The following is a 12,501-nucleotide window of genomic DNA, read 5'->3' as shown; positions in this document are numbered from 1 at the left end:
GGCATAATCATGGACCCTACCTCATGGGGTTGTTAGGACAGCATCTCAGCCCAGAGTTCGGCACCCTGTAAGTGCTCAATAAACACTCACTCTAACATGACCGTTGTTGGTCCAACCCCTGCATTTCACACATGGGAGAATGGGGGCCGGACACTCTCAGCATGGGGTCAGGCTCAGCCACCCACTAGCTGTGGGTGAGGCCCTGCCCCTTGGGCCTTGGTTTCCTCACCTGGAGGGAGCCACGGCCGCGAGCTCCTAGTGCCCTCCTGTGTGGCCAGGCACGCGTGTTGCCGGGTGGGCAGCAGGGGTCCCAGGCCCTGTCTTACCTTCGTTGTTTTCACCGGGCGGGTGGTAGAAGGATAGCCCCAGGGAGATGATGGCCGCGATCTCCAGGATGATCAGCGTCACGTCTTGCAGTGCCTCCCAAACGAGCTGCAGGAAGGTTTTTGGCTTCTTTGGAGGTATAAAGTTTTGCCCAAAAATCTGCTTTCTCTTTTCCAGGTCTGGAGCGGTACCCGGCAAACCTGCGGACAGAGTGCAGAGAGGTTGGCCTGGGGGCCCAGGAGACACACACACGTTCTGGGAATCATCCACACGGTGGAGGGAGGAGAGAAGGGGAGAGAGGCAAAAACGAGGCAGGGGGCTGGCAGGCACCCACCAGGAGCACGGCGCCCAGTGTTCGCTTTGGCCCAGAGGGTCTCCTGAACAGAGACACTAGCGTGCTGGGGTTGGAGGACTGGAACATTCTGCTGTTACAGTTGTGGGGCCTCGTGGTCTAATATCTACTATCATAGATAAGTTATCACATCGCAGCTTCTAGAACTCCAATAGTCTGTCGTTCATTCGCTCATTCATCCAGTTATTCATTCAACCCGTGCTTCTCTCGCTGCTGCAGGCCCGGCCGGTGTGAAGGCTGGGGAGTGTCCCGAGAAGGGAAAAGCCCCACACTCCGGGATGCAGGAGCTCAGCGGTCCTGGGAGTCCTGCAGCCTACGGCTCAGGGGTACAGGACATGGCCATGCCGCCTCCTGTCTGGGTTTCTAGGTGCTGATGCCGACCGTGAGACACCCACCTACCGCCGCCGAGAGCCGGGCTGGCGAGACCTCCTGGGAAAGCCGGGGGCGGCTCGTTCCCAAAGAAACCCCACACCTGCCTTGCCTATCAGTGCAGGTAAGCACTGGAGATCCGCTGTCCTGCCTGTGCACGGGAGGGAGGAGCCCGAGCTGAGTTACGCCCATTTCATAGAGGAAGAGACCAAGGCCTTCATGAGACCCAGAGGTGGCCTTGACGCCGCTCCTGGGACCTGAGAACCCAGGCCAGCCCTGTTCGAAGCACATGGAAATGTTGTGCTTCATACCTGGGAGCTCCATACCCAGAGCAGGCAGGCACGATGTAGCATGATTCAGGGACTGCAGGGAGGTCCTTGTCTTCCTTCCTTTGCCCAGTTCTACCCACAGACAATGTCTGAAATGCTTCCCTTTACCTAAAAGCTCCAACTCCTTTAGACTCCCTGGGAGGGGAGGCCATCGTTGGTTCTGGACACCATAGTGTGAACGAGCTTCAGGCTTTTTCCTGGGAGTGGGTTTTGATGAGGGGAAGAAGGCAGAATTTGAGAGGGTGGTGGGCCTCTGAGGAAGGGGCTAGGCACAGTCAACAGTGGCCTGTTACAGCAGTTAGCTATGCCTTTGGTCAGCCAGTTCCTTTCTCTGAGCCTCAGTTTCCCCATCATGAAAATAGGAGAGCTCAGTAGAATGTACAGACCCTGAGGAGCCCAGGGATTTCAAGGTCTACAGGCCCTGAAGTGATCTTGCTGGGGTCTGTTCACATTTTGGGGCTCCTCATAAGGTTTGGAGTAAATGAAGGTTTCACTAAGAAGTTTGGTGACAGTGGGACCAGCCCACCTCCTGGGCTCCTCCTGATTGATTCAAGGAGAGATGAGTCTTTGAATCTCCTGAGTGTCTGTGATTCAAATGTTCTGGAGTCTACCAGTAGTGTGACCAGTAGAAAATATGGGTGTCCTCCAGGTCAGGGGGTCTAGCCATGGCTTAGAGGTTCTGTCATCCGGTTGTTCACAGGCCTAACATTGAGATCCTGGGTCCTGGGTCAGAGCACAGGGCAGGAGCTGCAAATGAGAATAGCTGTGGGGTCGGGCAGGTTTTGTGAATGAGTGAAGTAGGTGGGTGGGAGGCAACAGGGAGTGATGGGGACTGGGGCAAAGTGAAGAATCTCAGCCCTTCTAAAGGGGATATTTCTCATCTCCTGTGGGGGACTGTGGGCCCAGTGTGGTAGACTCTCTGGTCTTCTAAGACAAACTGGACACCTGGAATTTGATGTAAAATTTCCCCATTAAAAACATTCCAGGGCCAAACACAACATATCCGTAAACTGGATTTAGCCCGTAGGTGGCTAGTTTGAGACCAAGCACCAAGAACTCGGGTGGGGCTGGGAGTCAGATGTCATGGGCTCAAATCCCAACTTGGAGTGACTTACCAGTGCCTCAGTTTCCCCTTCTGTAAAATGTGGGCAACGGCCGGGCCTACCTCACAGGGGCAGGACGAGGCTTTGGCAGGCTGTCCGTGTAAGGTGCCTAGTGCTATGCCAGGCACCAGGTGGGGATATTGGGTTATTATTGTCCAGTCTTAGGAGGTGGAGTAATTAATCACGACCTCCTGGAGGAAGAAGACTGCAGGAAGACTTCCCCCCAGTAAGGTGGGGAGGAGGGCGGTCAAGCTGAGGACAGGCACAGGGGAAGGCCATGTGACCGCAGACCAGCCACTTCCCTCTGGACCTCAGTTTCCCCACACGTGACATGAAGGATGGGCTTGGTGGAAGGCCGGGGACTGGTAGCTCTGATACCTTATATCCAAAGACAGTTTTCTCGATAACACGTGGATGCAGCACCGCTAGTTTATGTGCACACGTGTGGACGTGGCACAGAGTGGGACCAGCCGCTTGTGAGCAGCCAGACACTGTGTCCCTCTAGCCGTCGTGACACACGTGGACATAAATGTCTCCACTGATTTAAGTCCCCTAGTCTGGCTGAGTTTCCACCCCTATCTCCGCTGTAGGAATTCCTAGACCCATGAAACCTGTCAGCCCATGGCTCTAGAATGTCTATGTAGGCAGGAAAGTGGGCACTGGCAGGAGGGTGGCAGTGGGTGGTGAGGACCTGGTTGGAAGGTGGGTGGCCAGGACTTCATCTAGAAGCTGTGAAGACATAAATTATCTGTATCAAAGAAACGGGCGGTGGGGGGGGGAGGCGGTCCAGTGGAGGTGAAGGCCCTGAATAGGGCTGCCCGATAAAATACAGGATGACCAGTTAAATCTGAATTTCAGATAAACAGCAAATAATTTTTTAGTATAAGTTATGTCCCCTATAATACTGGGGACATACTAATAAAAATTATTTTTTACCTCAATTCAAATTTCACTGGATACCTGTACTTCACGTTGTTAAATCTAGCAACCCTACCCCTAAAGCAACCCCCCCATCCCCTCCCCCACGGTTCTCCCATTGTTGGAGTAGGACAAGTCCTGTGGTCACCCAGTCTCACTCTCCCATTTGACAGGCAGGAAAACTGAGGCCCAGAAATGGGGAAATGACTTGGCCCAGATACAGTGATTCAGCTGCAGAGCTGGGGCTGGACTCCTGACTCCTGGCCCAGGCCCTTTTCACCAAGGGAGGGGCTTCTCATCTTGCTCAAATGAGAAGTGAGTGAGCTTTAAAAAACTAAGCCTTATTGCACACACAAAAGTATGGACATTTCATACTCTCTCTGTCAACCTCATTTAAGAGATTTGATTCAGACTGTCCTGAGGTGACCTCTGAGTAGCCTTTATCTCATCTCCTTGGAAAAAGGGAGGCCAGAAAAGCCATTTTTCTCTCCTCCTGCAAAGGGTTCTTGATGGTTGAATGCAGACATCTGAGATGTCATCATGAGAGGAGCTTCCCTATCTTTCCAGGAGGGGGCGCTCTGCAGAGCAGCTGGCTGCAGCCTCAGGACAGCTTTCAGAAACAGAGGGACCAAATTCCAGTCTCAACCTGCCACTAACTGAGACTTTGGGCAAGTGGCACCCCTTCTCTCAGAACCTCAGTTGCCTCACCTGCAAACTGGGGCAGAGGGACAACCCTCTGCTCTGCCTGCTGGGGAGAAGGTGAAAGGCCGTGCAATATGGGAAATGCCTGGCACACAGTAGGTGCCCAGAATCTGGGCAGAAAATCCCTTTGAACTCATATGCCACCCCCATACGGCATTGCCAGCAGGGGCAGAGTATTCGTCTTTTCACTGTTCTGGGACCCTGAGTGACCCTTTAGAGATGCAAGACCTACACCCCCGCCCCCCCCGCCCCCGCCACCCCATTCCCTCCACTATGTTGGGGCTGCAGACAGCGGGGCACTAAATGCACACATACGTGCTCTTAGGTGATCATCGCTTTACATGTGGCTTGCATTCACTTCTCCTGGCCATTCTATAAGATGGCAATTCTAAACTCCATTTCATGGATGGAAAAATTGAGGCTCAGAGAGGTAAGGTGACTTGCTCAGGGTCACACAGCTAAAGCTGGGATTTGAACCCAGGTCTCTGAGTCTCCACAGCTGTACTATTTCTACATCGTGCCAGGATGCCTATTTTAGGGCCCAGGACCTAAAAGCTAACAACTCCACTGTTCTCCTTGTTCTCGAGACAGCCTTTGGCTATAAACAGAGACTTGGCAACAGACAAGAGCTAGCTCCCAGGGATGCCAAGCACCTGAAGAAAATGGGAAAATTTAGTCACCAGGCTGGGTGTTGCTAAATATTTCTGTTGTCGCTGTGGTGTAGGTTCCTCCATTAGCATAAATAAAAGCCTTATATTTTGAAAGAAAAAAACCCCCATAAGCCCTTCAAAAGCTACAACATTTATAGAAAAATGCATTTCTGTCTTTGGAAAGTGAGTGGGCTAAATCAACTGTGGTGCATCCAGTCCATAAAATACTATGTAACAATTTTTAAAAATGCAATCCATTTATATGTACTAACATAGTACAAACTGAGTGAAAAGATCAAGTTGCAGAGCAATGTGTATAGTTTGATTCCATTTATGTAAAACAGAAAACTCAGGAAAACCATAATTTATATTTTCTGTGGGTACATATATATGTAAATATGTAGCAAAATGTCTGTAAGGATCTGCTCCAAACCCATGACAGTGGAACCTCTGGGGAGGAAAAGGGCACTCTGATTGGTTGCAGTGGTTGGGACTCTAGCTTTGACTGAAATATTTTGATTTTAACCAGGAGAATGTATTCATGTTTTATTTGAATGATTCAAAGTTTAATTTAAAGGGGGAAATCAATAGGTACTGTAAGAAAATACATGTTTTTTTCCATGTAACCTTTAGACATGAACTTGGAGACAAATATTTCTGGGTTAAAATCTTGGCTTCAACACTTAGTACCTGTGTGTACCTCCGCCCAAAGAAATACTTAACTCAGATCCCACCACTCCCCTTCACTACCTGCATATTAGTCGTAGCCATCTCCCTACTGCGACCCTCAATCCATTCTCCACCTAGTGGTCAGAGGGATGGTTTAAAAGCATAAAGTGCACTGTGTGAATGTCAGATCCTTGCTGGAAATGCTCCAGGGGCTTCACTGCACAGAGAAAATCCATTCTCCTTGCCCAGATCTGGAAGGCCCTGTACAGTGTGGTCCCTGCTTTCTTCTGAAGTCTTATCATCCCCTCCCCACCACTATACTCCAGTGCCACCAGCCTCAGTAGTATGGCTTCAACACAGTGCCCTCCTGCCTCAGAGCCTTTGCATGTGCTGTTCCCTCTGCCTGGAATCCTCTTCCCCTCATTTGCATCTAACTCAGCTGAACCTGTCTCTCTCCCTGCCCAGGTTGGACCCCTTTTTGAATGCTCTCATACCTCACTGAAAATCCCTTTCATTTTAATTTTAATAATTAATAATGTAATTTTTTTTTCTTAATGTTGGACTCTCCTGCTGACTATTAAGCACCATGAGGGCAGGGACTGCATCTGTCTTGGTCTGATACACACTAGCTGTTCAATAAACAGGTGCATAGGAAGAAAGGAGGTGAGGAGGGTGCAATACTTAACTCCAAAGCAATGTCTGCTCTGAGGTATTTTCAGGCTGAGGCCAGGGCTGGGGGGCAGGGGAGATACTCAGAGTCTCCTCCTGTGTCCAAGGCGGTGGTCTCCTCTGTCCTTCTTGCTGATGAGAGGGATGGAGAAGCCTCCAACCAGATCTCCACGAAAGGACTTGTTGGGGAAACACACATGTCCAGCCACAGCCTCACCCTGTGGTATCCCTCACACTTAGGGAGGTACCTGAAGTTACTGGGGGAAACTGTTGGTGAGATCCAGTATCTGACATAAACATCAGGAAAGAAGAGGCCTTCATTTCTGTGATAGTAGTTTCTCCTACTCTTCAAAAAGGCAGCTTTATAGAGGACCAGGAGGCATCTCTTAGAAATAGAGTCTCTCTCAGGATGAAAGAATTCTGGGGGGGATGGGAGAGACGGGAGCAAGGGAGAAGGATGGTGGTGTGACAGTTTTTACCCATGAAGACCCCAGAAAGCAGAGAGTAACTCCCTTGAAAAAATTTTAGGAAATGGGCCCTCATCCCTGATCTTGTTTGGGCCTCTCGACTCTGCAGAGGGTGTATTAAGAGGTCCACGTTGCAGATGAGGAAACTGTGGTTCACAGAGGTTTAGGGACCAACCTGAGTTCGCATACCTAAACCTCAAAACAGTGATGATACTCATGTTTTCCCTGTGACAGCATTTTGTTATCCCCATCTTACAGATGGGGACACTGAGGCATGGGGATGTCAAGAAACCTCTCCTCTGGAGGGCAACTCCAAATCTGTCTGAATCTAGAGTCTATGTCTGAACCACTGTATCATGACCCCCAGAACATGAACCTGGGTCTCTTCACTGTATGTAACCATTGCAAGCTCTTCCAGCCGGGCTGATCCTCATGAGGGAGGCTGGAAAGGCATCAGGAATAGCCCCATTTTACAGATGAGGAAACTGAGGCACAGAGAGGGGAGAAAGTGACTCTCCCCAAGGCGAATTCTTGAGAGTTCAGGGATCTGCACTCTGGGCCATCCACAGCTGCACTCTCCCTCCTTTGAAGGGTAATGTTTCAGAGCCTTGAACCCTGACATGCCCCTTGCACTTGGGTCACCTGGCAGGTTCTGAGCACCTGAAAGGCTACATGGCTGGAGGCTTAAGGAGGTCTGTGGAATCAGGTAGACCTGAGTTTGAATTCTGGCTTTGTCACTTTCTAGCTATATGGCCTTAACCAAGTTATTTACATCAACAGTTATGGACCTTGGTTTCCTCATCTGTGCGAGGGGGATAATTGGTACCTACTTCCTCGGGGGACGCACATAATACACGCAGCATCACACTTGGTGCAGGGAAATACTCTGATGAATGGAAATCATTACTGGTACTATTATTATCTGCTAAGGAGCTGTGACATTTGTTTTTGTGTCCAGGGCCAGAGCCCCTTGGTCCTCTGTGACTCCAAGCTGCAGCCGCGGTGGGCAGCTCTGGAGCACAACAGCCGTACCCCCATGTGCCCCCCGAATTTGTCTTCTGCTTCAGGGCTCTTCCTGTAGCTGGGTGTCCCCAAGCAGGGGGCCCAGAAGTGCCGGCAGTTACCCAGACCACACCCAGCGGGAGCCGGGAATCAGATGCCCCAGGCTTGCACCCTTAGAGGGACAATTCTGAAATGCATCCCACACACTCCCTGCAAAGGTCCAGCGGGGCTGAGCCCCCACTGCCCGCAGCAGTGACCAGCTCACCTCCCATCGGCATTTCTCTCTTCCCTGCTTTCCTCTCCTTGCTCTCTCACTCCTGAGATGATTCCCAAACACACCACCTGCACCCCATCCTCGACTCACACCGCTTTTGGGGAACCCAAACAAAGACAGGCCGGCGGGGAGTGAGCACGTGAGAAAGCCGGGGATCTGGCGTCCCACCTTGATTTTCCTCCCACCTCTGGCCGTGTGACCTCGCTGGGCCTCTGCTTCCTCTCAACTGAGGGGCTGGGATTAGCCCTGTGAGGGCTCCGCTTGCTCAAAAATTCCGAGATCCTCCTGCACACTTGTCTTGTAACCGTATCATCCATTCATAAAACCGTTAACCGAGGGGCCTTCTAAAGCTGCTGGGTCAGCCGGTGTCCCCGCACTCAGCGGAGGTGCTGCCAACCGGGGGAGGGCGTGAGCCTGCCCTGTGTGGAGGCACACCGGGCACAGGGTGTCCCACCGATGATGTCACTTTGGTGGAAAACCTCTTATCTCCTCTTGCTCTAGCTCCAGTGCGCCTGCGCTCTCTCCGCCTGGCCGTTTGCCTGCCTCGCTGCTCTGCTGGCCCGCCACCTCCTGGGATGGGTCACTGCCTTCCTCAGGAAGCCACCCTGACTGGTCCCGCTCTGATCTAGTGGCCCCTCTACACTGCTCAGCCCCCACGGAAGTTATTAAGTGGTATTTTTTTGGACAGTTCTATATTTTTATTGTCATTTATCCCTTCTCTGATACCATGCTATTTGTACTCTTAAGGCTGAACATTTTGTACTCTGTATTTTATTATTTATTTTTTGTTTGTCTTTTTAACATCTTTATTGGAGTATGATTGCTTTACCATGGTGTGCCAGCCTCTGCTGTCTAACACTGTGAATCAGCTATACGTATACATATATCCCCATATCCTCTCCCTCTTGCGTCTCCCTCCCACCCTCCCTATCCCACCCCTCTAGGTGGTCACAAAGCACCGAGCTGATCTCCCGTGCTATGCGGCTGCTTCCTACTAGCTATCCATTTCACACTTGGCAGTATTTATAAGTCCATGCCACTCTCTCACCCCGTCCAGCCCACCCCTTCCCCTCCCCGTGTCCCCAAGTCCACACTCTATGTCTGCGTCTTTATTCCTGTCCTGACCCTAGGTTCTTCAGAACCTTTTTTTTTTTTTTTAGATTCCATATATATGTGTTAGCATATGGTATTTGTTTTTCTCTTTCTGACTTACTTCGCTCTGTATGACAGACTCTGTGTCCATCCACCTCACTACAAATAACTCAATCTCGTTTCTTTTTATGGCTGTATTAAGTGGTATTTTAACTGACTCCTGGGATTACTTAATTTTGAGCTCCTGAAAGGCAAGACCTGTGTCATTTCATTTTGTGTCCTTGGTTATGGCTGGCACACAGGAAACACTCACTGTGTGCTTGTGGAGGAAAAACAGAGGGAGGGGAGAGAGAGGGGGAGGGAGCAAGAAAGGGGGAGAAGAAGGGAGGGGGAATCACTGGCTGTGAAAACACTTGGGCCAATAGCTCTAATGCTCAATCACAACACAGATACACAACCCTCTGGTTAAATCCCTTGTTCTCACCATCATCACAGGCAACACTTAGTGTTTACTCCGTGCCAGGTTCTGTGCTAACCGCGTTCACATATACAAACTCATTTAATCCTCCAAGTGGCTCCTTGCAGGAGATACTATTATCATCCCATTTTACACACAACTAGGAAGGGACAGAGCTAGAACTGAACCCAGGGAAGCTGGCTTGAGTCCTGTTCTGAACTAGTGTGTGTGCGGCCTCATTCGTTTGTTCGTTCATTCATTTATTCACTCAGTAAACTGTGACTGTGCACCTCCCTGCACCAGCATCCCACCAAGCACCAGTCACACACTGGTGAGCAGAAATGTTGCTTCCCACCCTCCCTGGCTTTGCTACACCCACCTGGGGCCCTAACTGTGTAGTGCTGTTGCCATACATGGCCTCATAATCTTCCGGGGGCAGGTGAGATATGCACTTAATTTGGGTCCTCTGGGCTTAGAACTGTGTGGTCACAGCCTCCAACAACTAACCATGGCTCCGGCTGTACCACTTTCCACAGCTGTGTGACCTGCGACAAGTCACTCACCTTCTCTGGGCCTCTTGGGCTATGAAAAGGGGAGATCCTGCAGACCTCAGAGGGCTGATGAGAGGGTTATGTGAGGCAATGCCTGGCATAGAGTGCTTAGTATAGTGTGTGCATTGAGAATTATTCCCTAAATATACAGGTTAAAGGGCTTCAACTACAGAAGCCAATAGCCTTTGGACACTCCATGGAGGAGGAAACTGAGGCTTGGGGAGGTGAAGTGACTTGTTCGAGCGCATGAAGCCATTAGCAGCGTAACCGGGACTAGAACCCAGGTCTCGAGATGCCAAGACCCCATTCCCCTGTTCTACGATGTAGGCTGTGCTCTGTGACACAGGCTCTTTCGGGACCAGCTGAGCATTTGCGCCAGGAATCTATCACTGATGTTGATGCTTCGCTGCACACTGCTGGGCGTTCTTTTGTGGTTTAAGTGTTTTGTGTGTCTCTCCAGTAACTTGACAAAGGCCACCTCTGTCGCTGCCCATGCAACAGAGAAGGGTCAGCACCGCTTTCATTTCAGGGGCAGGGTACTTCCCGTCCCCTCACTCAAGGGCCTGGCATGGCGGTGGGTGCAGCATGGGGCTTGATAAAGATGCTTCACTGACCCAGGCTCACGCTAATACCAAGAGCACGGGGACCGCCGGGAAAACACACTCAGGGACTCCAACTGGAGCAGACATGGTCATCACCACATCCATCTCCTGATTAGTGGCAAAACCCAGTGATGTTTCTCTCTAGAAACCTGCCACATTCTCTCTGAAGTGTTTTATTTAGAGGTGTGTTGCTCTGGGAGCGTGCGCTTCCTTTAGCAAGCTGTTGCTGTAGTTTTGCTAACTCTGAGCGCTAGAGAAGTTTTGTATGCCTGCTTTTAGGAACCTGGTTCTTGTGAGGCTTGAGGGCCCACAGGTCCCCAGCCAGCCCTGCAGTGCTGGTCCTGCTGGGAGGTGAGTCCATCCTCCTCTGGGGGGTGGAGAGACGGTTACTCTGCTGACCAGCCATGCCCCTGCTCCTGCCAGGTTGGGGGCAGGGATGCTGGCAGGTCGACTGTGATGCTTTCTTGATAACTGGAAGGTGACAGAACACTCTCTCTTTTTTCTAGCTGTTAAGCTGGCTGTGAAGGAGGAAGGGTCGCCAGGGCCAGTCACCGGTGAAGCCATACATGGCTCTGAGGCCAGCTCTTGCCCTAGTTTGCCAGGCTGTAAGCTCCATGGTGGAGACTGTCCTGTTACTTCGAATAGAGCCCAGCACATAGTAAGTGCTCATGAAACAGGTGTGGCATGAATGGCTGGCAGGCCACAGAGCCCACAGTAGGAGAAAAGCACACTCCTAAAGTCTTCACCGAACGATAAAACTGAAGTCACTTGAGAAGAGTTAGGCTTCTCAGGAAAGTTATCAAACTGTACCCTCAGAATATTATTCTTCATAAGGATGGATTCTTTTTCACTAATTGGAATGAATGAATAATAATAGCTGGGTGATTTTGCTTAAAAAAGGGTTCCTTAAAAAATAAACTCTTAAAGAGTTTAAGTGTTTATAAAGAAAGAACTACCACACGCCCCAGCAACCCCACTCCCGGGCGTGTACCCTGAGAAAACCATAATTCAAAGCGTCAGGCACCACAGTGTTCACTGCAGCTCTATTTACAGTAGCCAGGACATGGAAGCAACCTACGTGTCCATCGACAGACGAATGGATAAAGAAGATGTGGCACATATATACAATGGAATATTACTCAGCCATAAAAAGAAACGAAATTGAGTTATTTATAGTGAGGTGGATGGACCTAGAGTCTGTCCTACAGAGTGAAGTAAGTCAGAAAGAGAAAAACAAATACCGTACGCTAACACATATATATGGAATCTAAAAAAAAAAAAAAAGTTCTGACGAACCTAGGGGCAGGACAGGAATAAAGATGCAGACGTAGAGAATGGACCTGAGGGAGGGGGAAGGGTAAGCTGGGACGAAGTGAGAGTGGCATGGACATATATACACTACCAAATGTAAAATAGCTAGTTAGTGGGAAGCAGCCACCTAGCACAGGGAGATCAGCTCGGTGCTTTGTGTCCACCTAGAGGGGTGGGATAGGGAGGGTGGGAGGGAGACGCAAGAGGGAGGTGATATGGGGATATGTGTATACGTATAGCTGATTCCCTTTGTTATACAGCAGAAACTAACACACCATTGTAAAGCAATTATACTCCAATAAAGATGTTAAAAAAAAAAAGTTTAAGTGTTTAAACTCTGTAAGCCTTTAAAGTCTTTCTTACGGACGGAAGATACATGGTTCTGACCTGGACCTCAGGTGGTTTACACCCAACCTTAACTTCGAGGCCTCCCTGTTCCCACCTCTGCTCCTTCATCAGCCCCTTTCTTCTTCTATTCTGGCTTTCAGAGAGTGGTCCAATCTGAAGGCTCCCCTTGCCACCCCTAGGACAGGGGCCACAAATAAGTTTCATCTTGCAAGTCAACTGTGATTGATTAGCAGGGGTTACCTGGAGTTGAATTTGAGGAGTCTGAGAATGGGGATTGATTAGTGATGTCTGCCATAGGTGTGGGTTCAGGAT

The 12,501-nt window shown here is 50.2% G+C and overlaps 1 protein-coding gene across 13 annotated transcripts in view; it reads right to left on the bottom strand.

Moving 5' to 3' along the window:
- Positions 1-12,501, bottom strand: part of ATP2B2 (ATPase plasma membrane Ca2+ transporting 2) — a 353,733-nt gene that overhangs the window by 81,549 nt on the left and 259,683 nt on the right. For all 13 annotated transcript variants that reach the window (XM_033437364.2, XM_033437363.2, XM_049716215.1 and 10 more), the window contains one exon: positions 327-524. In XM_033437364.2, coding sequence (XP_033293255.1) covers positions 327-524 — 198 coding nt within the window. The remainder of the gene's footprint in view (positions 1-326; positions 525-12,501) is intronic.

Source organism: Orcinus orca, chromosome 10 (genome assembly GCF_937001465.1).
Source record: "Orcinus orca chromosome 10, mOrcOrc1.1, whole genome shotgun sequence".
Lineage (NCBI taxonomy): Eukaryota > Metazoa > Chordata > Mammalia > Artiodactyla > Delphinidae > Orcinus > Orcinus orca.
This window is presented reverse-complemented; position numbering and strand designations above follow the sequence as displayed.